Raw genomic sequence first — 25,152 nt, forward strand, 5'->3', positions numbered from 1 at the left:
AAGTGCACAAGAGGAATACGGGTATTGGTTAATACGGTATTTCTTAAATGGCTTACAATCTCTAGTTTCATTGTCTAAAAATTTTATGACAAGGTTGGAATTTTTCTCAAAGTTTCAACTGAAATGTCCATGTGGGCGCAAAGTTCTTTCAGCCGCAAAATCTCCCGCTCAAACTTCATGGCAATAGCCCTGCGTGGTGTCCGTGCTTTGAATGTTCCTGGCACAACAAGTCCGTTCTCCAGCCTTCTTGACCCTGTTACTTTAACAGAAACCTCATTATCGTCGTAAGCTCTCAGAAATGTATAGATAAGGTAAGACACTTCCATTGGCACATGTCCTAAAAGCTCGCTGCCAGTATTAGCTTCCAAATACTTCCCAATTATATATTCATCATGTTGTTTGGCTTCCTTGCGACATCCTCGGGGCAGTTAAGTTTCTCTCCCAAAGTTGGAGTCCACACAGATTTATAAATATGAGGACATCATATAACTGATGTGAATTGCACTTCAAACACAAAGTTCCATTTCAGGTAATGAAAACTTGAGCGAGCCATGGCTTTGAATTTCGATTGAATTCACATTGAATGCTCTGGCACTAAAAGCGAGCTGTCCAGTTTGCTAGGCTGCAGCGGAAGCCACACGTGTTTCCTTTTACGTACCGGGAGTTCTTTAGCTATTGTTCTTGCACGTGATTACCTCAGTTATTTGTAAACTTGTGGGATCTAGCACCTTCATGCATTCATGTGATGTGTAAACTGACAGTTCAGATATTTGATTCCAGTGATGTTTAAAAAGATATATCACACAAGTCACGTTTTCATCTTTCCTTTGTTCTGAAAGCGTGGAGACTGATGCATCTCAGTCTCATGCCGGCAAAAAAGCAAGTTTGTACTCGCCCGAATATAAACTAGCAGCTATCAATTTTGCCGAAGAAAGTAAAAGCATCTCTAGCGCTGCAAAAAAGTTCAATTTAGACCGTAAGAGAATTCGTGAATGGCAAAGCGCCAAGGCAAAACTTCAGGCTGCGGATAACAGGAGGAAACGTCTTGAAGGAGGGGATAGAAAACCGTTTGATGTTGGCCTGGAAGACGAGCTTTTAGAGTGGCTACATGAACGCAGGTCCAGTGGCCTTCGAGTTTCAAGAGCAATGATTTGGCACAAAGCGCGAGCTCTTCATGAGCAAAAATGTAAGGCAGGGCAGGTTTCTCCATCTTATTGCAAGCAATGGCTGGGTCCAGAAGTTTATGGCAAGGAATGGGCTGTCTGTGAGGCGCAGAACCACTGATTGGCAGAAAGACCGGGACAGACTTATCGACAAGCTTATCGCCTATATCTTACAAGTACGACGACAGGCATTCCTACAGTCATAGTGACATTATTGCCATGGACGAAACAGCTGTCTGGCAAGATATGCTGTCCAGCACCACAGTTGACAACGTGGGAGAAAAATCAATTCCACTTAAGACAACAGAACATGAGTAGTCTAAAGTCTCCGTCTGTTTGACAGCAAAGGCAGACGGAACAAAACTGAAGCCGTTTATTGACAGAGAAACAAAGCAGCTTAATGAGGAGTTTAAAAATAAGTGCTGTGTAGCCTCGTCTGTGAACAGATGTGTCGTGTGTGTCGCATTTCGCGTATGTATATCATGAAGTAGGAAAGGAGCAGTAGGGGAGAGAAGAATAAAGAGAGCACATGGTAGACTCGACTTGTTGTGTGCTTCTTCGGAACTAGTATCACTTCTCCAACTAGTTAAACCTCCTCTAATTTATGTACTAAGAGGACACGACAGGATGGATGAATGAAGACCTGACTCGTGACTGGGTGCATTGGGCAAGTTCTCATTTACTCGTCGGATGTTGGCAGGGGACTCTTTTAAATGCCACATCACAGACAACATCAAGCAAGAGCTCGCACATGCAAAGATCGACCCTGTCATAGTACCCAGTGGTTGTATATCCAGGCCCTTGGCGTGGCATGGAATAAGCCCATCAAGGCCAAAGTAACTGAGAAGTACGATGCGTGGATGGCTGACGGAGCTCATTCATTTACAGCTGCAGGAAATATGCGTGGCCCACCTCGTCGTAAAATCGTCAAGTGGGTTCTTGAGGCCTGGGAAACTCTAGACAACGAGTTAATTATCCGTTCTTTCAGAAGCTGCGCGCTTACTGTGGCTCCTGACGGATCTGAAGATGATCAGATTCATTGCCTAAAGGAGGGTCAACCTTGTCATGCAGGACAAGATCGCCTAGCATCCATCCAGCAAGCCCTAACAGCTTCTCGCGCGACTGACCCATTTGCTGACGTCAGCTGCCGGATGTCGAGGAGGGCAGCACCAGAAAGTCCACTTATTGAGCTGAGCATAGTCAATGCATGGAGATGGTTATGAAACTGGACAAGTTCCTTTGTTTCATGTTTTTGTTCGTATTTTTGGCCTTGACCATGCACAAAACACGCCTTTTTGTGAGAAGATAACCAATCAAATCCTTCGATTAAATTATGCGCAACTAATTTGCGAACCCGTGCGAAGCGAAAACAAAAGTTTGTGCAGGGTCACGGTCAATTCAACATCGATTGAAAGTTCTAAGGTTTCATAACCAGTCCCTTGATTAACTATGAGCTGAGCGACGATGAAATTGAAGTTGATTGAGAATTATTTTAGCTAAAGAGACTTCTGCGAAGATCGAACAATGAGTTGTTAGTCCTGGGCATACGTAAGCCCAACAATGAACAGTTACAATTTCTATGCTTTAATATTTTGTCATGTTTTGTTACAAAATAAACTTTTTACTTACTGAAAATGGTGAAAATTTAATAAGCACCCAGCCTCGAATAAGCTCCCACCCTGAAAGTCCAAAAATTGAATAAGCGCCCTGGGCGCGAAGAGCTCGAGGGAACCTGTGTCCCACACGCGACAACAAGGGACTTATTAATAACCTGTTCTTTATGCATAACAAGATGCGCAAGATGTGTCAATGATATAGGCTTTTGAAATCCCAAATAATTGTGAAGGACCTGCTTTTTTTGTCGTTAATAAACATTTCGAGTCCATCCAAACAGAAGGACCGGGGCGCAGCCGCTACAACGGCTCTCGAGATTGGTTCAAATAACAATACACTACGCACAAAAAATATACCGATGAAACCTTATCCTAAACACAATAAACACCGGTAGTATCTGAAAAAGAAAAGGCTTCTCAACCGACCTTTGCCGCCCAAGATGGTCACAGACCAATCCTCCAACAACACTTGTGAATCAGGATCAACAACTCCGGTTCAGTTAGTCCACCTACATTTAACACTCCTCTTGACATTCGTTGTTCGAACGATGGATAAAGGAGATATCCACTGGAATGAGGTTTGGCAGCACTCATCCGCTGAATTTAGACGCCTACATCTTCCACATTTGTCAACACACGCTGCATCGGAAAGAGCTCATTAAAAAATACTCCTGTAACCAAATGTAGCTAGTGTTTTGATAACATCTCGTTGGTTCAAGTTGACCGTTAAATCCAGTTTTCGTTTGGTTGACGATATACAACAAGATCAGGAGCCCAATGGGCTCCAGAAATAGGTTCCCTCCAAGATCCACTGCAACTTGAAGTTTTACACCTTTCCACCTTTTTATCACTTCGAGCAAGACTTGCGGGTATCCTGGTTCCCAGGGCAGCGCATGCATGGGACCTTCTCTTACGTACATAATGCGATCTTTCGCAGTTGAAATTCATTAATCTCTTTCTTGAACATCACTAGGTCATGCCTCGGGTGCAAAAAGTAAGTAAATATACTTTGCTAAGGCCATTAGATTCTACGCTGTTGTTTTGAAAATTTGAACAAAAAGTTGAGAAGTTTAGTAAGGTATAAACATTTATTAGCATTACTTTACAATGTTATCAGTCACACGCGCCCCTCAAAGACAAGAAAGTAAATTGCAGGTAGACGTCAATCGAATGTTTTCATGAAATATTCAATTGCCGCCAAGAGAATAGGGCCTGGTTGTTCGAAAGCCGCTTAACTTAATCCAGGATTAGCGTAAACGTTTGTTTCATGTTTTCAACTTTTTGATGAAAGGATCTTTTCAGCTTATTTTTGTTTTTCAAGATTGACTTCATCCTATGTAAAGTGTTGCCAAATATCAGCATTGAACAGCATTTGTGAGTAGACAAATAAACTCCTTGGTTAATTTTCAATCTGGGATTAGCGGTAATCGGCTTTTGAACAACCGGGCCCAGGACTGTTGTCATGGAAACATTTCATTGTGTGTTAGGTCAACATCGTATTCTTGTGATAAAATCGCTTTACGAGCGATAAGAACAGGCGGGTTACCCAAAGAACAATTTCGTTAAAAACCTGTTAAGAAACAAACTATGCTCACCTTAAATTTTCGATGTTACGTTGAAGGAAATTTTCGTATCGACCAAAATTGCACGATCCCGTAGGGTCTTTGAAAAAATTTACAAGTGCTTATTTATTCCAAATTTCACGTGAAAAATCATGTGATTACCAACTTCTTACTAACCGAGCGCGAGGGCCGTACTGGGGAATATTGGCCCGAGGTCGTGGCAGTACGGACCGAGCGCAGCGAGGTCCGTACAAAAACGACCGAGGGCCAATATTCCCCAGTACGGCTCGAGCTAGCTCGGTTAGTAAGTAGTTTATCATATGGCTTTTTAATTACCTTTTACTTTGTTTTTGCAAGCCCGTAATCGGCCCATGGGCATTACGGGAGAATAAGGCCCTACAATTCAGTCACAATTAGCCAATCAGAGCGCGCGTTATATCGGCTACAAACACAAGCCATATAATAATTGTTAATATAATAATTGTTATTATTATATGGAGGAGAGTGTTTTACTGGGAGCTAAACCACTCGTAGATTCCATACGCCACTTCATCCGGGACCCTAGTGGCGTATTTTCCGTATGTCACCTTTGTGAGTGTCGTATCGTTCAATGACGTCACGATTCCCGCCTTTTGCTTTTGTTGATATTGTTCTTGCCACTCGAACATAAAATTCATATCTTCTCGCCACAGTGTAATATCCTCTATATAATATACATGAAAAAATTCGAGATGGTTAATGCACACGTATCACGCAATCAGGGCGCGTGCTTGATTTGAAACAAAAGATTTGATTGGTTCTGACCAAACCATATTGTTTATTAGCCAATCATAACCCAGAATTTCGATGTGTAATTTGCACTGGTATTGCACTTTTTTTGCACTGGTGTTACACCTGAACTGCACTGTATGCTCTTGTCGTAAATACTCTTTTCTTTGGCCATCTCAGTTTTATAAGAAATAACACACAAACAGCGGTGACAAACATCAGATATAAACGCATCATCTTTCGTATGCTTCTGCATGACAAGAAAACTGAGCATTTTAAAGCATTAATTATTGGTCATCATACGTTGGCTCTTGCGGACCATGTTACATCAACTGGTCACAGTTGAAAATGGGATCATTTTGAAATTTAACGAAAGGGCGATCCGACACTCACTGTAAAAGAAAGGAGACAATGTTGTTCAAAGATTTAAAGCCCACCATATGATGAATATGTCAGCAGCGAAAAGTTGTGTCTTTAATAGTTTTTGTCACCTCTATTGTTACTTAATATTAATAGTTAATAAGTTAGTGATCTTGTATATTTAAACTCCAATTTTGTATTAACAGTTAACTTCTGAAGATGAATGCATACGAAACGTCAAGTAAAAGATAATTTCAAATGATGCGTTTATATCTGATGTTTGTCACCGCTGTTTTTGTGCACTGCTGTTAGCCCATCAGAATCGAGTAGTTTCTTCATGTATATTATTAACACGAAAACAGGCCACTTGTCACTTTCGTGTATCCAGCGAATTGGTTTTCAGCCAATCAGTAACTGACACTCTTCAGCTGAAGAATTAAACACTGCGTAAAATCTGTGACAGAGGCATAGAAATGACGTTTTCTGCCGTCGGTGTCCAAACATCTACTCTTTCTACAGAGCGTTGTCACATGACGTCACGGCAGCCATGTTAAAAAAAAGAAAAAACGGCGGCCATATTAGTGTACCAAACTAACCCCCGGGGAATAGAACTCTATTTAGTTATGCAAATAGTTTCTTTTGTTTCATCAAGTAAGCATCCATTCTAGTCACGCAAGTGAAAACGCTCCGTATCTTCACTCTTTCAACTGATCACTGGATAGAGTGCAACAACTTTGCACCAACTATGACCAGGCTTTGGGGCTCGTTATTCTCATCTAATGCCGTATATGGATTTGCATGTCTATCTAAACCTGTGTCATCTTTTTGCATCTATAATCGCTGGGATTACACAATTTAAAAAGAAAAAATGTGGTACATTTTGTAAGTGTTTCGATCATCATCGTTTTAATTGCAATGCCCCAGCATTGACATTTTAAAGATGTTTACTTCAAAATATATATTTTTATATGACATGTCCCGCCATCATGCTGGGTTCCTGTGGTAAATCTCTATGCATCACCGGTTCTTGGAATCGACTCATAAATGAGAAGACAGTTGAGTGTTGCAAAGATTCCATACCTAAATACTGAAAGATTGTGCGAGGTGGGAAGGTAGTTCCAAGAGATTCAAAAAACAATGTTCGGTTACGCGAAAATCACGTCTATGAATTCCATATACGACTTAAAAGTCGGGATAATCGATTAATCCATAACAAGTCTTCTATAGAATGTTTGATGACCGACTTATGGTCATAGATGGACCAGATTAACTAAGAAGTTTGTTTACAATGCTTGTAAATCCTATCTGAGGCAAAACTAGTATTATCTATTCCGGAGGAACTACGTGGGATACGAAATCCGCCTCGTAGGCATGTGGAATAAAAATTGTGAAATCGTTTTCCGGCGATCTAAACAACTGCATTTCCCCTCTAAGGATCTAGTGTCCTTTCCATTTGAAGTCATTGTAATTTCCCGAGTTTGAGACTGCTGACTAAGAGACAGAACATGTTGCATGTTTTTGAATGGGCCATGACACTAATTTGAGCCGTTTTAAAAGAAAAGTATGTGAATGAAAATGCCCATGCAAATCCTGCATTTAAGTGCCGGAATATTGATCAATATACCTCTTCAGTGACATAAATGGGTTTAGATAAATTGGAAAAAAATTTTATATGCCAGATAAACCAATTTTTAGCGGAATTACTTTCGGATATTGTGAGGTTTAACATATGAGAATACTACAAATCCTTATCCTTTTTTTCAGTACCGCGCACCCAACGAACATGTTCACCACCTATTATCCTCAGAGGGACATTTCCAAGTGGCTTGTCATGAAGAAAGACTGTTAAACGAAATTCTTCTATCAGCTAGAAGAATTTGATGTGTTCGGATCTCGAACCTGTAAATGCTGAAGTGCCCGAAACGTTTGGGAAATAAAACTAAAAAAAAAAAAAATTAAAAAGTGTAAAGGACTATTTTTCCAAGTTGCGGATCTCTGAAGCGATGTTTCAGTGACCTGGTTATTTATGGAAAACCTGACGAAAAGTCTAGAGGACCGCTTGGCCAAACGTCCTGTCGAAATTTGTAGGCAACATTCCATCCAAACAAAATATTTCATGGAAACCTTACGTCAGATGCCCTGCATGCAGATATCACACCGGCTCTTTATATTAACCAACGAAACAATGGATCCAAATGACATAAGTCGTGGTCAAGGTGCATATTAATCCTTTACCCTTTACGTTAGCGAGGTCTACTTTTTGCAACATAAAAATTTGTTGCGCATGAAGGTGGTAATACGCGCAGCAAACCATCTCAACTTACAACGCAACATTGTTGCGCGACAAGTTGCACGAAAAATGTTACCCGTATTACTGTGGCAAAGTTATATATTACACCTTTGCCCTTTACATTTTTATCACCAACCGGCATTCTTCTGTCAGGTCACATAAAGAAAAAAAAAGGAAATCGTGTTGGCCTCCATCCCTGGGGTGGAGTTCGGAATTTAGCACTAAAACAACGATCTTGAAAACTGTCCAAAACAAAGAAAATAGTCTAATCATGAGAGAGCTCCCACAGGAGGGAGTTTGGGAGGATTCCAATCACCAGTAAAAACAAGTCTTAGAAACTACGATCGATTTTCCAAATTCCCATAGATTATAAGCAATTGCCGATCACTCTCCATTTCTTTTCTTTATTTTCGACAACGAATCTGATCTTTAATAACTAAAATTTAACTCTGCCTGAAAATTTCACTAGAAACTTAAAATACGCAAGAAAAGTTGTTATCTACTGAGTGAGATCAAAGTTTGTTTACTCCATTGCTTGCATATTGGGTTGGACACGGTTAAAGAGAAATATTCGGCTCTTACCTTACTTAGCTTTCAGCTTCAAAGCATCCAAACTGGCGAAAGAACACTATTCTGCCTTCAAGCACCAACCGAAAAGCAAACAGTGATCTTATATTCTCATTCTTATACTATGTCAAGTTATGCTCATTCTGGATAAGCTCGAAAACAAATAAGTGATAGTACAGTCGTGTTTTAAGCCGATGTAATGTCTCAGCTGTGCATGACATATTATCTTTATAAACAGTTGTACATAAGAAAAGAAACTAAATCTCGAACACTTAAAACGACGGAAATACAGACTTTTCCGAATTATTGGAGGTCAAAATCGTGTGACACCGGAAAACATGGTGAGGTCCTTTACCAGCGCGTGATTGAAGAACGTAATTTCAATTACCTCTCTAGAAATCTACGTCACTTCTTGGGCCTGGAGTTAACATTTAACAACTTAACAGGACTTTAAATAGCTTTAAATTCTCCATATAGTACACACATTTCTTTGTTCAAGTTTCCAAAAGTAGGAAGCAGTTCCGAAGTGTTTGTTGTACTGAACGATAGGTTACAAAGTCTGGGCGATGTTTTTGACTCTTGATAATTCTGTTTTTCACGGTTTTTTTACATTTAAGATTTTTAATGCCCTAAGTGGGCATGTCTTTGAGGTCTGTTGTAATCTTATTGTATGTTTTGGCGTATAGTATCGCAGATATTTTCAAAACGTTTGCTGTATTTTCACGAACCTGTAGCACAAGTCAAAACCTGACAAAGAACGACTCGGTAAAAATAATCCACTATATCACACACTGAAACATCTAATAAGCGATTTATGACCTAACTTGAACTGAAAACCAAGACTTCATGGAAAGAAAAGCTTTTTTTCCTCGCCGGGGAAAGTGACAGGTTTTGACTGCAACTGTACAGATACCTAAATTTCGAGCGTTTTCTGTTCCATAACTGACTCAGCAGAGTTGTATGATAAATAAGAGGTATTGCTCCATGAAAAGACGGCATGCTTTTTTTCACCGGTTGTTTTTCGTCGCTCGAGATCTCTCAGTTGTCTGAATGAGCTTCAAAGCCTGTTTGCACAGTGAAATGACTGAGCGTACGTACTACCTTGAGCATAGCACATGGGCATTTTGTCTGAGCATGCGCGAAGGGAATCGAATTATTCGAGTTCGGCGCCATTGTTATTTTGAACGCGCTGCCCGCGGGTTTTTAAACGGGCGATCTACACTTTGAAAAATATTTTGTCAAGGGAGATGAAAGATTGTAACAAAATTACACACTTTTCTATCACTATGGATATTCTTCGAGTTTGTTGGGCGTTCGGATGAGAATATTTTAATGATCAAATTGCGAACAAAACGAGATAAAGGCCCAAAGAAGTGGAGTTTGGCATTTGATTTACCGAAGTTCAAGATGTTCACACGAGAAGGCAAATGATGCAGGTTAGTTTGAAGATGTTGAAGCTTTATTGTAATGAATCATAGGGCTGCATATTGACACGATCCTCAGATACACCACCCTTTATGAGACGGAAATTTTGAATTTGAGCTGATTTTGCTTCAACTTTGAAGTAATTTTTCATCATAATTCCGCCGGCCCCCAAGCTTTAAATTACTTCAAATAACATTGTGTCTTCTTCCTCTTTGCAGCCGCTTGGGACTCCAGGCTTTAAAAAATGCGCTGTTTGTAGGATTACAATGTTATTACAACAGCTTTTGGCAAATTTTTATTTGGGAAGTTTTGATAGATTTTCCAAGTCGTGGATCACAAAAGTCTTCTGTCTGTTGCTCTCCAAGTCTGTTGTGCAGAGCATATAGTTGTCCATTTTTAACAAGGTTGTAGTGTCATTTCAATACACGATGACTTTTGCAATTTTTTTTCCTGTGCTTTAGTAGGTATTTTTGTAATTGCTTTTTTCGTCTCCAAGAGCTAACTTAAGTCAAAAGTTTGGTTAAACTACCCTTTTTCGCCGGCCCCCAAGTCCGAGAACACTTTTAGTGCATTGTTTGTTTATTTGTCCTCCGCTTCATCTGGTTTATTTATTCCGAAAAAATGCGTGCTCTTTTTTGTAGCAAGGCAAACTACTACCGTTTACTGTCGAAGATTGCACATTTGGAGCTTGTCCATGTAGTTTTCGAACCGGATGGCGTAAGCTCTGTTATCGTGTTTATTTCATTAGCATGCTGCTAGCATTAAAAGCTGCTAGCATTAAAAGCTCGTCGGTTATTTTTTTCTCCGTGCAGCAATTGAATTTACCTCAGCAAGTGTTCTTAGACGAGCGATTTAAGAAATAAGTGAGAATGCTCATTCAAAAAGATTTGGTTGTAATTCTGGAGACGAGCTCTGTAGGGCAGAACAGAGATTTCGCTTTTAGTGTGTATCCCTTAGCCTGTAGAGGAATGCCAATCACGATTTCTTTAGATGTATGTGTTAGTTATACATTTGTACAAAAACAATGTTAGGAAACACCTTTTACTTGCCAAAATCCTGTTGTACCGTCTAGAAGAAGTGAAACATGCACTTGGTTATCTGCAAGACCTGTCACTATAATTATTTTGATCATCTTCTCAACAATCATTATTCACAAATAATATGTTACGCATCAGATTTGTCATGTACTGGCTCTTCCAACAATCCATATACTGTAGTATAAAAATCAATAAATGTTCACCACAATTCACGGGTAAAGGAAGATACAAAATTATGTTGAAAACTAGATGAACAATAATACTTTCAAATTTGCAATGAGAGTAAGCAAGGGAGTTCATCTACATATTACCTTGAATGTTATTTGTACCCAAAAAATGTTGAATTAATTCTGGGTGCAGTGTAGCAAATCTTTATGAGCATTTACAATGTAAAAACCAAGATAGTGTGAGGAAGAGGGAGAGAATGGTTTACTTAAGTTGAAAGAAATGAAACCCTATATTATTGATGTTTACTTCAGACCTAAAATGGCCATGTTTGATCCTTGCAGTTGTGCCCCCCACTCATGCATAACCATTCCTGCAAGATATCTGATGAAGTTACTGATGTTTCCAGAAGAGCTGATTGCAATAAGGCCACCTTGTAGCCCATGCTTGTGGCTTTCAAAGAGGCTAATGGTTGTATGCATTAGAAGCTTGTCTCTTTGTGCTTTGTAGTGACATCTGTTCAGACATGTATTCTGAGCCATGATCAGAAGTACTCTGCAAATTATTATTTAGTTCTAAGGTTAGGCTGTTAATTGAAAGGACAAGGGGAATGTAAATTATCTAGAAGAATGAAAAGAGTTCCATATTGCATGTCTTTAATTTGAAGAGTTTACTCATCACAGTTTCTCGAAAAGTGTCCATAATTCTCCATGTCTTAGGTTTATCAGTAAGCTTGCTTTGGAAAAAGTGTTTCATGTACAGAATTAAAAGTTAGGATCAAAAGAACTGACAGCGTATTCTCTGCTGTTTAGATAGATGAGCAGTGGTTCAACAATTGCAGCAATGGACAGAAGTGATGACTGAGAGGTCAAGTTTTGTGGAAAGGTGTTACCTTGAGAACCAGTTGTGAATGAAGATAAATGGGCAAATTGGTTATGTGAAACAGCTGTATTTGAAGCTCTTGAAGTTCTGGATTATGATTGGAATCTTAAACACTCATAGATAATTAATTTGTTTGCAGTAACTTTAACAGATGTGCTGAATTCATGAGGCTCATACAAATGGGATTCTTTGTTGCTTATAAATTCAATGTACAGTTAAGATTTCACTAGTTGGAGTTACATCCATCCTACATAATAAAATGTTACATGTCATAGTCTCAGTAAGGTGACCAGCAAGTTGATATGAAGAAAAACACTCGTGATCATTACGTTTTGGATATCCATTTATTGTGACTACAGTTGTTGACCATTTCCTCATATCTTATACTTCCGAAGGACTAACAAACTAAATTATATTTTTGTTCTATACTTGTAAAAGTTTAAAAAGCTTGGGGCTTGATATTAAAAAAGGAATACTCTTTGGTGTGTCACTCTTAACATCGCTTTGTTCCCTGGGCCTGGTCTAGTGAGAACTTACTAATTTCCTGTTGTCATTTTGTAATCAATTTCCAACTTGAATAGTCTGATTCTTTGGAAATGAACACAGAGAAGGATCATTCCTACAGATTGAGACAGTTGTACAAGGTTCAAGAGGGCAGCTTGTTCAATTACAACATGGGAATCATAGACCTTGCTATGCCCTTAGACAGTGGTTATTTATTTCAGGTCCTCAGATTTAGTTCCCTAGGGATTTGGGATGTGCTTGAACTCAAAATCTTAACCAGCTATCTTGCTCTAGTTCCCTGAAGCTAACACCATGTAAGCTAAGTAATTTTCAAATGGGAGGTGCTCCATGCAATACACGAAACCAAGACTTAACATGACTTACTCTCTGTCAGAAGCTTCAAACGTTCCACAATTTCTAAGCATTTTTCCCGTGGTAACATTACCAACTCTCTATTTTCTGGCTGTTTACTCAGACCATAATTTGGTCAAAGCTGCTGTTTTTGGCCCGTCGTTCACGCTTGTTCGCGTTCATGCCAACAAACTTGAAACCAAAAAAGGCAAGCTACCGTAAACTTTGGGTGTGAACATTTATTTTCATACTGTAGCTGAAATTCTTGATATTTTAACACATTTCAAACAAGAATGCCCAACAGAGCAAAAGAGAGAACAGTGAGAGGTAAACACGTAGGTTGGAATCAAAACTAACGCGGTAAAATGTCTGTCTAGTCTGCTTATGTGTGTTTGAAGAGCCCTTCGAATTATCCAACTTTCGCAAGATTACTGACTATGTGAGAGTTCCACGCCAAAACAACTTGTTGTCCCCTTATTATTCAAAAGTACTTTGCTGTGACTTTTTGCCATAAACAGCCCAACCGTTTCTCGATCTTTTGACACCGTCTACACGTAAGGCAAGGAAGATAAACTACACAGATAACGACACGAACTCGAAACTTTTCGCCAGGTAGACCGCCATTATTTTGGTTTCTGCTTATGGCGGGCCAGCGGATACGCTCATAAGAGATCTCAAAGTCGCGCACGCGCAGACAGAATGCCCCTGTGCTCTTGAGCATAAGAAATAATACGAATTTTTTTGTCAAGAATCAGACAAAGGTCGAGTCCCTTCGGTTTTTTTTGAACCGTTTTCTGTCGCTTTTACAGTTGTCTTTTGAGAGAAAAAAACGTTTTCAGTGGTTGGTTTGGTTGATCAACTTTTTCATCCAACTTCGAACATAAACATGGTTCTTTCTGAAAAATTCTGGTCGTCGAGGCAAACAATATGTTTGAATAAGACATATCGTCCTTTTCCACACTCGAAGCACTAAAATAAATATAAAATCATAAGAAAATACGATAAAATGCGGTAATTCGATACCCATTTAGTTACCGCATTTTGATTGTATTTTTACATCATTTCATATACATTTTTACTGCATCAAGGGTGTGTTAGAATGGTTGCGTCCGCGCGGAGGAGTGGTGACGAGAGCGGTGAACAACGCAGAGAAGTCTGGTAACGACTAATCCCAGGAGGCACCACTTCAATTGACCTCTTTAGCTGCTTTCCCATTCCAGACCACGTGATGCTCTCAACGGAATACTTCTGTTTTTTCATAAGTTATTCGTACATAAGTACGTGCAGAAGACGACATTTGAAAGAAACTGTTCTCTAGAGTAACGGTTGCAAAGGGTTCAACCTTCACCATGCAAATTTTAGGATGGAATTATTGTTACCCAAAGAACGCGACTAACATGATACAAGTTAGCTTGAAAAGAGAGTCATGTTGATTCAAGTTTTTTCTCTCCAACGCTTTGGGCCATTAGCTAGGCAAAACGAGCAATGCTTGTCATTCACGATGCTGGTACCAAGCCAAACTGAGGGCCTAAAGCAATCAATTAATCCATCAATCCATTCATCTATAAATTTCTCTCTCTTACACAACATATGCTAAATATACAGGTTTCAGCCGGAAAGAGCTTTAGCTATGTAGGAGGGTTGGTGGCCGACTTTGACATTTTTCGGTACTAAAAGAAAACACAAACTGAAGAAACGAAAAAAGGAGATGATAATACAAACAGGGATCCAGTAATTGTTAAGAGAATGTGATAGAAGCTGAATTAATTGGTGAGTACATCGCTTTGTAAAAAAAAAAATTGGAGCGGTGTATGTACGACTCGCGTGCTTGATGAAGCCCTTATCGCGGATCATCATCAGCATCTATAGACGAGGCCGAATGTAAAACTGAACAGAGACAACAACACAGCCGCAAATACATTCGATGACCTGTCACAATAGGCCTTCAAACAAAACGGTTGCTCTTGGTGATAACTCAAACTGAAAATAAAGCGTGTGACCCGAACTGGCTAAGGACCTGCAAACATTCATGAAGCACGGCTGTCGCCGGCTAACCTGAGAAATGTAATTAATTAACAGGCGTTAATTTTTATCCGATAACAAATTCGAGCTATGCTTGAAAACAACGACGGTTCCATCAGAACGCCTTGGCATACCTAGACTTATCAGGGATAAATGTCACGTTGTTTGATTAATCCATCGCAATCATACTTTCCTCTCCTTATAGGCAGTTATCGTTTTTATGCTTCTTTAGTTCGGTAAATTCCAGTTAAAAGGAGTAACGTGATCTCAAGAAAACCCAAGCTAAACGCATTTGCTACTGTATCTGCCATCTGTCCGACAACCGGTTTCTGTCACCTGGTCTCATCAGACGGTCCTCACGAATACGTCATTCGAAAAAGAATTCAGTGACAGAAAACCACCTCATATGCGACTGCGCGTGCCCATAGGAATAGTATAGATGTCAAGAACGGCGTTGCGTTGTCGTGAATATGTAGTAATTGCACTGTGAAAGGCTGAAGAAGAGCTTAAACAGAACTGGATGGAGAGGCAAAACGGCGCCAGCAAATAACAGATAAATTGCTTTCCATCATTCTGCTGCTAAATCGTTGCACTTGACGATGCACGGAACCAATTAAGGCATTGAATTGCGTTAAATACATACAAAAATAGCCTAGCAAAAAAGACAAAAAGTAGTATTTTTTCCCGCAAAAATTTGTACGGAGTTAGACACCAGCATATCTTAAACACGATGGGCTAACAATAAATTGCGCACATTAAAAGCAAAGAAACGCCTATTGGATGATTTTTTTTTAATGTGTGGAACCAGCCTAGGCCACTGACAGCACATGAAGAGAAAGACAACATCTATATATCATTCTGGTATAAGAAAGTGGCACTTTAGATTTTAACGTTTGAAACTGAAGCTCATGCATGAACGTCAACGTTTGTTTTTCGCAAACATATCTCCCAGTCACACACGAAAAAAACAAAACCCGTGAAAGCAATCATTGGAATATTCCGGCTCAACACAAGCAATGAACACACTTCGTAGTGCGCAGTGTATTCGTGTTTTTATATGCTTTCAACTATGTATGATAACCTAAGCGTTTCTGTAATTAACCATCCATTTAGCTTGCCGATTGTCAACTGAGTAATTTGTCTATCTATAGCACAACTGGCAGGTTTCTAAAATTTCCATTCTTCCAAGATTAAACTTCTTTAGAATAATTGCTGGAATAATTCGCTGTTTTTCTTGGCGGTTTCACTCGAAGTAATATTCGTTTACGATTTGTTGCAATTATGGACGTTCTATTTTTTTCCTTTTTCATGTATCTTGCTCTATATGTCGCAACTGATGAAATCGAACGAGGCGGTTAAAAATATTCCGAAAGCTTCATATTATGAAATATCAGCATTGCAAAACAAACAAAGCGGTATTTAAGTTCTTTTCTGTGAGGTTAAACTTAAGCTTTGGCAGACTGAAATTCGTATATGTCGGCAAAATTAAACCGAAATTTTAGACGTAGTGAAAAATAGACAAAATCCTCTCTATTGTAACAACTTTTTTTCAAGATGTTTAAAAGCTGCAATTGAAGATTTTCAATCTTAAGTCTATAATTTAAAATGAAAAGCTTGTGAAAAGAAGTCAGGACATTAGTGATGCTAAAAACGTTTAATTTTCTCGTGAAACAATGAGACACTAAAGGACCTCGCTACGAAAGACCGGGCAGTAAATATCAATTTGCTGACACCTCTTTTATGGCCGCGCCTTATATCCTCTCTCTTTCTCAAAGACGTTTGACCTTTTTCCGCGATCAAAGCATTAAAACCACATCATCACGTGATCTGCGACCAACATAGCTTTGGGTGGAAATTTGTGCCAAGTTTTAAACAAAAAACAGGGCCGAAACCCAAACATTAGCTTGTAAGATTGAGAGCGACACAAGCCGAAACAAAAGCAGTAATTAATCATCCTATTTAGAACTAACAAGGGCGAATTTTCTTTTCTTCTCCACAATGATTACAAATTGGTTTGTTTTGCAAAAGTGAAAGGCAACTGTCAATAGTAAAATCCTTCAATCACAAAAGCGAAAAGGGCCGATTCGGTATGCTTGTTAACAATCGGTAGATCCACAATTCTAGTGTCTCTCCATTACGAAAATGCTTAATGCTAATGATTCTTTAGCGTAGCAGGAGAGAACCGACCTTGATTCCAAAGAAGTTAGCCGGAATCGTTGCTGAGAGTGACAGGTGTAACTCATTTATGCAATGCGCCTGCGCAGTGTGTCTTCCTCAGGTCGCATAACGCAGCTAGCTTGAATTATTGAAGGCACGTGTGTGTTTCTGCACAGCAGATGGCAGCGACAATTAGAAAACTCATACAGATAGAAATTGATCTTACAAACGAGGTCTGTAAACTAAACTCATCCTTATCACTAATGGGAGCATCTTTACGCTCTTTAACAAGACTATAGATGGACGAACAAGAAAAACTCTAACGACGACATCAAGACGGGATTTTACGAGAAATTATAAAAAAGAAAACCTATTTACGTTTTACCCAAGAAGATTAAAGTCTTGACAAGGTAAAGTACTTCATGGCGCTGATGGTAATTTATAACAGCTCAATATACCCAACTTCCACGTCATGTTCTAAGAAAACCTTTCTTTTATTTCCTGTACAGGTCCTAACATATTTTTCTATTTGCCTTGTCATATCTTTGTCAATTCTGAAAAGCATTAATTAATAACGAGAATAATAGAACAACCATCTTCGTAAAATCGAAAATTGCAATCGAGAGAGTGTGAGTTTACTCTCAACGCTTGGCGTACATTTTTTGATAAAAAATACAACACCTGAATTATCGATAAATATCGTTATAGACAAAGATCAAAGATTCGACAGTTATGTCTGTGCTAAGAACAACACAATCGGTCTTTCGCCCGCGCAACTGTTCAAGTGTCCATCGTGCGGTGGCATTGGTGATTGTCTCACAACAGCAGCCAATAGAAATCTTGTGACTGATTTGACATGGCGCGCGTCAAGGCGCTTGAGTGAATTAGCACAACAAACATACGGCGCGAGCCTGGCACAAGGTCAGCACTTCCCCGAGTATAAATTGAAGACTGCGCAGAGTTAGTTTGACTTAGTCAGTGTTGTATCGGGCGAGAGCACAGGACAAGCCATGACTGCTAAGGAAATAGCGAAAAGTTCAGCGTTCACAATTCCTACGACAACAATTTGTTATCCTCGAACTGAGGAAGGAGGCTCGGATGTTTTGCGACCTCCAGCCAAACTATCGCTTCTATCACCTGTGTTGGCAGGGCAAACGCGCCGACGAAGGGCAGCTACCAGCGCCAAACAAAAGGAACCAGCCGTGGTGGCAAGGAGGAACGCAAGGGAACGAAAACGCGTTAAACTGGTGAACGACGGTTTCATGCGGCTCAGAAAACACGTGCCAACGGACCCTAAAAACAAGAAATTGTCCAAAGTTAAAACGCTGCGTAGCGCAATCGACTACATACGGCACCTGCAACATGTTCTGGCAATGGCCAATAAACATCAAATGGAAGCAGAACACGAGGCAGCTGGTCCACAAACCCAGAGTTGGATAACCGCGTCTGACTTTGTAAGTACGACAAATCGCTACGCTATAACTAAGGCCGCTTGCAGATCAAGCGAACGTCGCTTCCTCCCAAGAACACAATTTCAGAGCGACAATACGCTGCTCGATCGCTTAACAGACCAGTACTGTCGATAATCTGTTGTTTTCAAAAAAGGATACAGCACAAGTATTTAGCGAATATTTTAAAGCCAAGACCTTGCTTGCAGCGGCTGTTTCATTGCAGCGACGAAAATGAGACCCGCTCGCCAATATTTGGCTTGAGTTCAACGAAGTCGTCGCCAAGCGCGATTTACTTCAACGTGGAGTCATTAAAATAATTTGGCATCTTTTTGAATCACCTAGCACAGAGTTTAATCCATTGGAAAACTCTAAATGTTTTGGAACAGTTTGTGGCCAGTAACATCATGGGCTCGAGTCTCAAGCGTATTATTTTATTCCAGTTACTTTTTCGTAAACAGTGAGAATATTTAGTATTTTAGATGTCGGTGATTTTGACAATCAACCGCCATACACTCAGGAAGTTGTAACAGTGAGGCAGTTTCCTTTACACAGCAGATGGATTTTATTATTCCAAGAAAATTTTTGGTATATTCAACATTTCTTTCTGAAGAAAACAAGCGTAATACAGCCACAAAATACTTTGATCAACTAAGCGCGTTCTCGAGCATGTCATTCGCCGAGGAAACGCCCAAGAAGTAAATTTGCCTTTGTTGTGAGAATATTGCGTGTGGTTATTTTAAATATATACGAAGCGAGCTCACTTTGAGTTGAAATTTATATGTTATAAAGCTCCAACATTTTCTTGTTCTCTTTTATCAAATAGAAATCCGAAGAGGAATACAAAACCGAATTTGGTAAGACAGTTTTCACTTGTGGACAGCCCAGAGTACGCGCTCCGCCAACTGTTCCGACGACGTTTTGATGACGAGACGATTAAAAAAAGACGAACATTTTTTTCACTGAAGGATGCTATGGTCAACAAGAATAAACAAATGGTAAACTCACAAGATTCGACACAAGCTATTGAAGACAATCGCAGTGAGGCCAAAACACGCACAAATATAATGTGACGAGAAGAAATTATCTGCAATGGTACCAAAAAGAAGCGTATTTTACAAACTGGATTTATTTCACAGCGACTGAATGCGAAAAGAAAATTGGTACCTGAATCACACATACGAGGACTAAATACCAAAAAAAGAAAATTTAAAATAGAATTATTTATACGTAATCTTCAAGCGTTATAATGACAACATGAGCTGTCAAAATTTCGGTTATCTTAGCTTCTTCTTCGACAGCTATAAAATTATTTCCTTCAAAAAGACACTGAATTTTGTAGAAAAAAAAGAGAGGTAATATATATGTAAAATAAATCAAATTGATCGTATTCTCTTACATTCTGCCTGTAAATTATTTTTCTTTTCAGAAAATTTTGCCTTTAACGAGTTAAACTTCAGAAGGAGATTAGATTTGTTGATGGGCAAAGAAATTACGTGAATAAAAAAGATTGATTAAAAAAAACAAAATTTGCGCCTTATTTTTTCGAAAATTCTTCTCGTAAAATGAATTACTGGGAGCCCCTGCCGCAGAGAATTAATAATTTATCGAAAATGACTGAGGCGCTTAAAAGCAAACCGGTCATTTGCATTTTTTAAGCCGAACTAGAATGCACGAGACTTAAAGCAACATGCAAATTGAACGTGAATGAAAAGAAAAACCAAAAGAAGTCCACTTCAATGACGGAAGCAATAATCAAGTCTTTCATCAAGACTGGAAGTAACTGCTAGATTGACAAAAGCGCAAAAAATTTAGAAAATAAAACAAAAAGTTCAATCTTAAGTTTGCATTTTATTCTCTTGCTTTTCAACCGTTTAATTCAATGGTTTTCCAAGATTATCTGAGGATTGTTTTCCATCGCACTTTTAACAAAATCTAAAGCTAACGAATATGTTTTTGTTGGTCATCGATTTCAGAGAGTTCCGAACGAATAAGACACGTGCCAAGCACAAAACCACTGGGACAATTATCTCTAGCTCTAATTGCGCTTCATCAAACAATGCTATGGGCTTGCTAATGCAATTTCGTTGTGTACTGGCTTGTGTGTATTGTGCCGCTCAAGCAAATAATCCATTTCTCCCCGTCACCGTCAAGTTTCAATATGAGAACGGATGTAACGTCAGTGCACTATTTAGACAAGCTTTTAAAAATTTGAGATCGTATCTCCCGGTTAGTCAACCCAAGCCTTACTATTATTATCTCTACCGAATAAGCTTTTACGCATGCGCTATTTTTTCCCACTGCCGGAAAAAACCTACCGTTTCTAATATAGCGGGGTCTCGACGGTTGAATTTTGGGAGTAGTGCGAATTGAAGATTCCATTCGCGCCTTTTTCTTGGTTATATTTTGAATGGTTTCTGTAAACAGTTTAATGAGTGAACAGGTTTTGACTTCAGGAAGTAAGCGAGAAAAGGTTTTGCGCTTCGGTAGGGGCAAATTAATTGTTTGAGAAAGTTGCGTTCACTTAATGCTAATGAGAAGCAGGTGTTTTTTTCTGTTCTTGAATAAAGAGAATCCCACACGCATTAGTAAAAAGAATGGAGAATTCCTGTCTTCCGATTCAGTTCAATTGATTGCATTTCAGTTACGGATGAATAATCCAAAATCATTCCGATCAAGATTACGCCAGAATGAGAAACTCGACGCGCAAAAACCATTCAAACCGACAGGGAGGGAAAACGGTGTTTCAAAACATGACAGAATTTTCACCGATTAGACGGGCGAACTTAATTAGCAATGTCTGCAAGAAAAAAAAATCAATAACTTATTCGGTTTAGAGTATGCCTATACTAACATGAAATATGACTAAACAAGCGCAATATTGTTTTCCTCTTTTCGATAAGGAATTATATGGGTCCCTTTTTCATTCAAAGCAACTGGGATTGTTGGCCTCCGTTTGGCTTTTTTTAAAAAGGATGAGACACTTTTCTATGAGCTGAAACAGTACGACTATCATGGTAAACAGAAACTTGAAAAATTGATCGACAATCTGACACAGACGCGAGTGAGGCACAAAAACATAAGTTGAAATTTTTTCAAACTTTACACAAATGGGGTTTGAATATCGCGGCGGCGCGCGTCGAAAACGCATACGAATTGGAACAAACGGAGTAAAAAAAAAAAAACAAGAACAAACTCTCGTATGTTTGGAGATATCATATTAAGAAATAAAGCAAAACAATTCGTCGAAATCGATGTTTGATCCTATCGAGTTGATTCTTACGGAATTCAGCGGATTCACACAAACCCATAACGAGATAAGGGCGCGCTTTGTCGTTCGTGTCTTTTGTGGGCACTTCGAGAACTACGAAATGCGTTTCATTTAATTTAATCTTTGCGGAAGGATTGGAACAGATAACCAATGTTTGCGGTTTGGTCATTAATAATATGAAAAGAAAAATTGACTAGAGAAGAGCCATACCTTGGAAACTCTAAAGCAACCACCTTTTCAATTTCCTCTGCAAGGTTATTCATTTTTTTAATTGTACAATTCTCTCGAAATAAGAAGAAATTTCCTTAAAGGATGCGTTGTGAGCACAACTAATGTACAACTGGACGCAAATGCATAAATTTAAAAGGAAATAAATTAAAAATGAGTAAAAAATGGAAGGTAATCTACTGGATAACTGGTAAGCTAGAGAGAGGAATGAAATGGAATGGGAAAAAAAAAAGGAAAATGATCAGCGGAATCTTACATCATTGTCGTGTTTCTCCTTGAGAGAAATCGCGCTCGGCAAGGTTGACAATACCGTTCCTTTTTCTTTATTGTTAATTTATTTTTGGTTCAAGGTCGGTTTCCTTCCAATAAACAATTACACGACTTCGCAAGGCGTGGCTTGGGAATATCAGTGATGTATGGCCAGTTCTCTGGTTAAATCTGATTGAATAAAAGCAGCAAAGAATCTATTGCAATTATAATCAGACTCATTGGTGACTTCCAATGAATGTCATTTCTCATAATTTTGTGTTCTTCGCTATTGCATTGCTTCGGGAAATTGCCTCCATTCAAAAAAATTGTACGTGGTTGACGACAATATGTCACACCGGAAAATTAAAAATATATCTCTTGTAAATAATACAACGTGCACTAGCTTGTTTTTTGATAAAATAGATGATACCTACAAAAATAAATCGTAGAAATGACACGATGATAATTGGTAAAACTGCCCGAAGCATGGCTACATCTTTTGATATGCGGGAAAAAATGGAGGCTAGTGTCAATATAGTCTCTTTTAGCAATACAATTTCAAAAGTCGGTTTAAGAAAAATAAAATAAAATAAAATAAACAAAAGAGCAAATCGTAGCAAAATGAAAATATAGGGCGACAATTTTACTTGATCACCAATTCAGAAATGATCAAAATTTAAAATGGTACCAAACCCAGAAGAATTGAAATCGTTGGATACAACAACGATAAAAATTATCAAGGTTTTTTCTTTCAAAACAAAAATACTACAGGGGAAACTATTAACCAACAATTCTACTTAAATTGTCCAGTTTTCACCAATACATCCAATAGCTAAGGCCGTTCAAAAAAAAAAAAATAATAATAATAAAATACAAAAAGTGTCACAAATTCTGTCCTCGAGTCACAGGCATTTTTCTGGCTTAAGTCAAGGATGGTTACGACTAAATAACGAAGGCATAAAAAAGCACTATACAGTTTGTAGTAGGTTTCTTCCAAGAAACAGGTTCAAAGCTCTTATGGCTTCTTAAGGTGTATTGGCTGAAAAATCATTTTGACTGTATCATGAAACTGATCACGATTCACTCAAGCTCGTAAGAAATAAAAAAATTGGTATCACAAGAAATCCTCACCGCAAAATACTCAAATAAGCTATCGTTCGCCGTTTAAAAGTTGTAATACTAATTTTTCGTTTTTTAGCGCTTATTTACAAGAGAAGTCCGAGATGCTCGACGACGGTGGGTGCTGGAGCCGAGTACAACTGAGTTTACCTTCAGTTTTGAATTCATTTCTCGTGCTTCCAAGCGTATTTCCCGGCGACTTTTGCATTATATAAACATTGAAGGCATACGCGCCCCTAAAATGTTTAATTTATTGGCCAAGAAAGGCGATTTAGCGTATAAACAAAGCGTTTATTTGTACTTCCCAACACTTATATTTTGAACAGGACCCAATTTGCACCAATCCTAAGAATAAACATCAACCTTTTTTATCACAGAATGTAGCCATATGTTGCTTCATTTGTTTTGTTTTCAGCTCACTATCGAACAGATTTTTTATTTTGTTCAGTAGGATATCTCTTAGGTAAACTGGCCCTCGAAAAGAATTTGGCTTGTTTTGTATTGTACTAGTACGCACGTGTCACGCACAATGGTGTACTTTCAGCTGAAGAATTTACTTATTAACTAATGAATAAATCACTTCTTTACCTCACCGTAGTTCGATGGAATTGCACAATTGTAGTCATATCCTAAGACCGTGAAAGGCTTGCTTGGGAAAGGAGATTTGCGCTCACGACGGGGCAATGGGGTAAAATGCCCTCCCACTTGTCCCAATTGAATTGAATCCGGATGTTTATGATTTAAGCGATCAAGGGAGCACAATGTGAGTTTGAGGGACAAAGAAGAAAGAAAAAAGAAAGGAAGGATGATGGATGGTTTGATTAGGAGACACAAGAGAACATGCGACAAACACAAGATTGAACCAGAAGGATTTTGACAAGACAACACTAGAGAAAAGAAGTTTCGAAACAAAAAAAGATTAAGAAAACAAAGGGCACAACAAGTGTTGATAATCTGTGAAATTAAAGAAACGGAAAGCGAACAGGACAACATAAACACAAGAATGCTCATCAGCTATTCCTTTGACTTCAGAAGGCTCAAAATTGTAAAACAAACACAACAGTTTATTGAAGGACTGACAAGAAATATAAAACAGAGGGCATTATTTAAAAAACAAACCGCCGGGGTATGCGAGACCAAAAAATTTGGTGAAAAGAGTTTGTTAACAGGATAATTGGTGCTGTCGTCTGGTGCATTAATTCTCTTCGTCCAGTGGTGGCCATATCAAATATAAATACACGATGGCTGCCACCGCACCTTAACGAGCTTCCAATGGGATCATTTAGCTACTAAAAGCCATACGAGGTGCAGAGCTAAAGCCGAAAGAAAAAGCCTTTCTGAAAAAAAGCCAAGGTTTGGTTACCGAGTGCGACTCAGGAGATTTCGTGTTGTCGTCTGCAAACACATATACATTCCTTTCATTAACCGAGGTTAACACTTGTCATCCACTTTATGACAAGAATACTTCCTTTTGACAAATTATTTCAGTTCAGCTATCAGTATAGCGGCACAAGTGTCACGTTCTCCTAATTTTAAGGGGCAGTGTCTAGCTATTTTAGCCAAATTTCAAACCACTAAAAGACACCCTTGCATCAATGAAAACCAAAAATGCTGGTGTAGTTTTGTTGCTAATGACCATTGAAGTGCACTGAAGCTATTCTCTGTTGTTTGCAGCCAAGGATAACAAGGATGGAATGGGATTGAAACTTGGAAAAAAATTGGCCAGGTAGTTTTTTTCAAGTTTGGGAACATTGTCTTCAGAAATACACCAAAAAATTAAATACGAATAGCTCTTTGTGCCAATTATACACTTTGTACACTGTCAGTAGGTTTTCAGGTTTGTTGTACGTGTGAGCTAAAGTCATAATTTAAATTTTTACCCATTTTTTGAGCTAAAAACAGCAAATTAAGCATGACAGTGCCCCGTTAATAGCCAAGTTCCCAGACGTCGCCTACATAGCTCAGTGCATG

At 38.8% G+C, this 25,152-nt stretch overlaps 1 protein-coding gene and 1 long non-coding RNA gene across 2 annotated transcripts; both read left to right on the forward strand.

The window, feature by feature from the left end:
• Nucleotides 1-9,207: 9,207 nt before the first annotated feature.
• LOC138009091 (uncharacterized) lies at nt 9,208-12,310 on the forward strand. The gene is made up of 2 exons (XR_011124319.1): nt 9,208-9,759; nt 11,763-12,310. It is a non-coding gene; the product is annotated as an uncharacterized lncRNA (long non-coding RNA).
• A 5,278-nt stretch (nt 12,311-17,588) lies between these two features.
• On the forward strand, nt 17,589-19,712 carry LOC138009092 (achaete-scute homolog 1-like). Its single transcript, XM_068856399.1, has 2 exons — nt 17,589-18,320; nt 19,141-19,712. The coding sequence occupies exons 1-2, from the start codon at nt 17,877-17,879 to the stop codon at nt 19,237-19,239; spliced, it is 543 nt and encodes a 180-aa protein (XP_068712500.1). The 5' UTR covers nt 17,589-17,876; the 3' UTR covers nt 19,240-19,712.
• Nucleotides 19,713-25,152: the final 5,440 nt, after the last annotated feature.

Source organism: Montipora foliosa, chromosome 6, assembly GCF_036669935.1.
Source record: "Montipora foliosa isolate CH-2021 chromosome 6, ASM3666993v2, whole genome shotgun sequence".
Lineage (NCBI taxonomy): Eukaryota > Metazoa > Cnidaria > Anthozoa > Scleractinia > Acroporidae > Montipora > Montipora foliosa.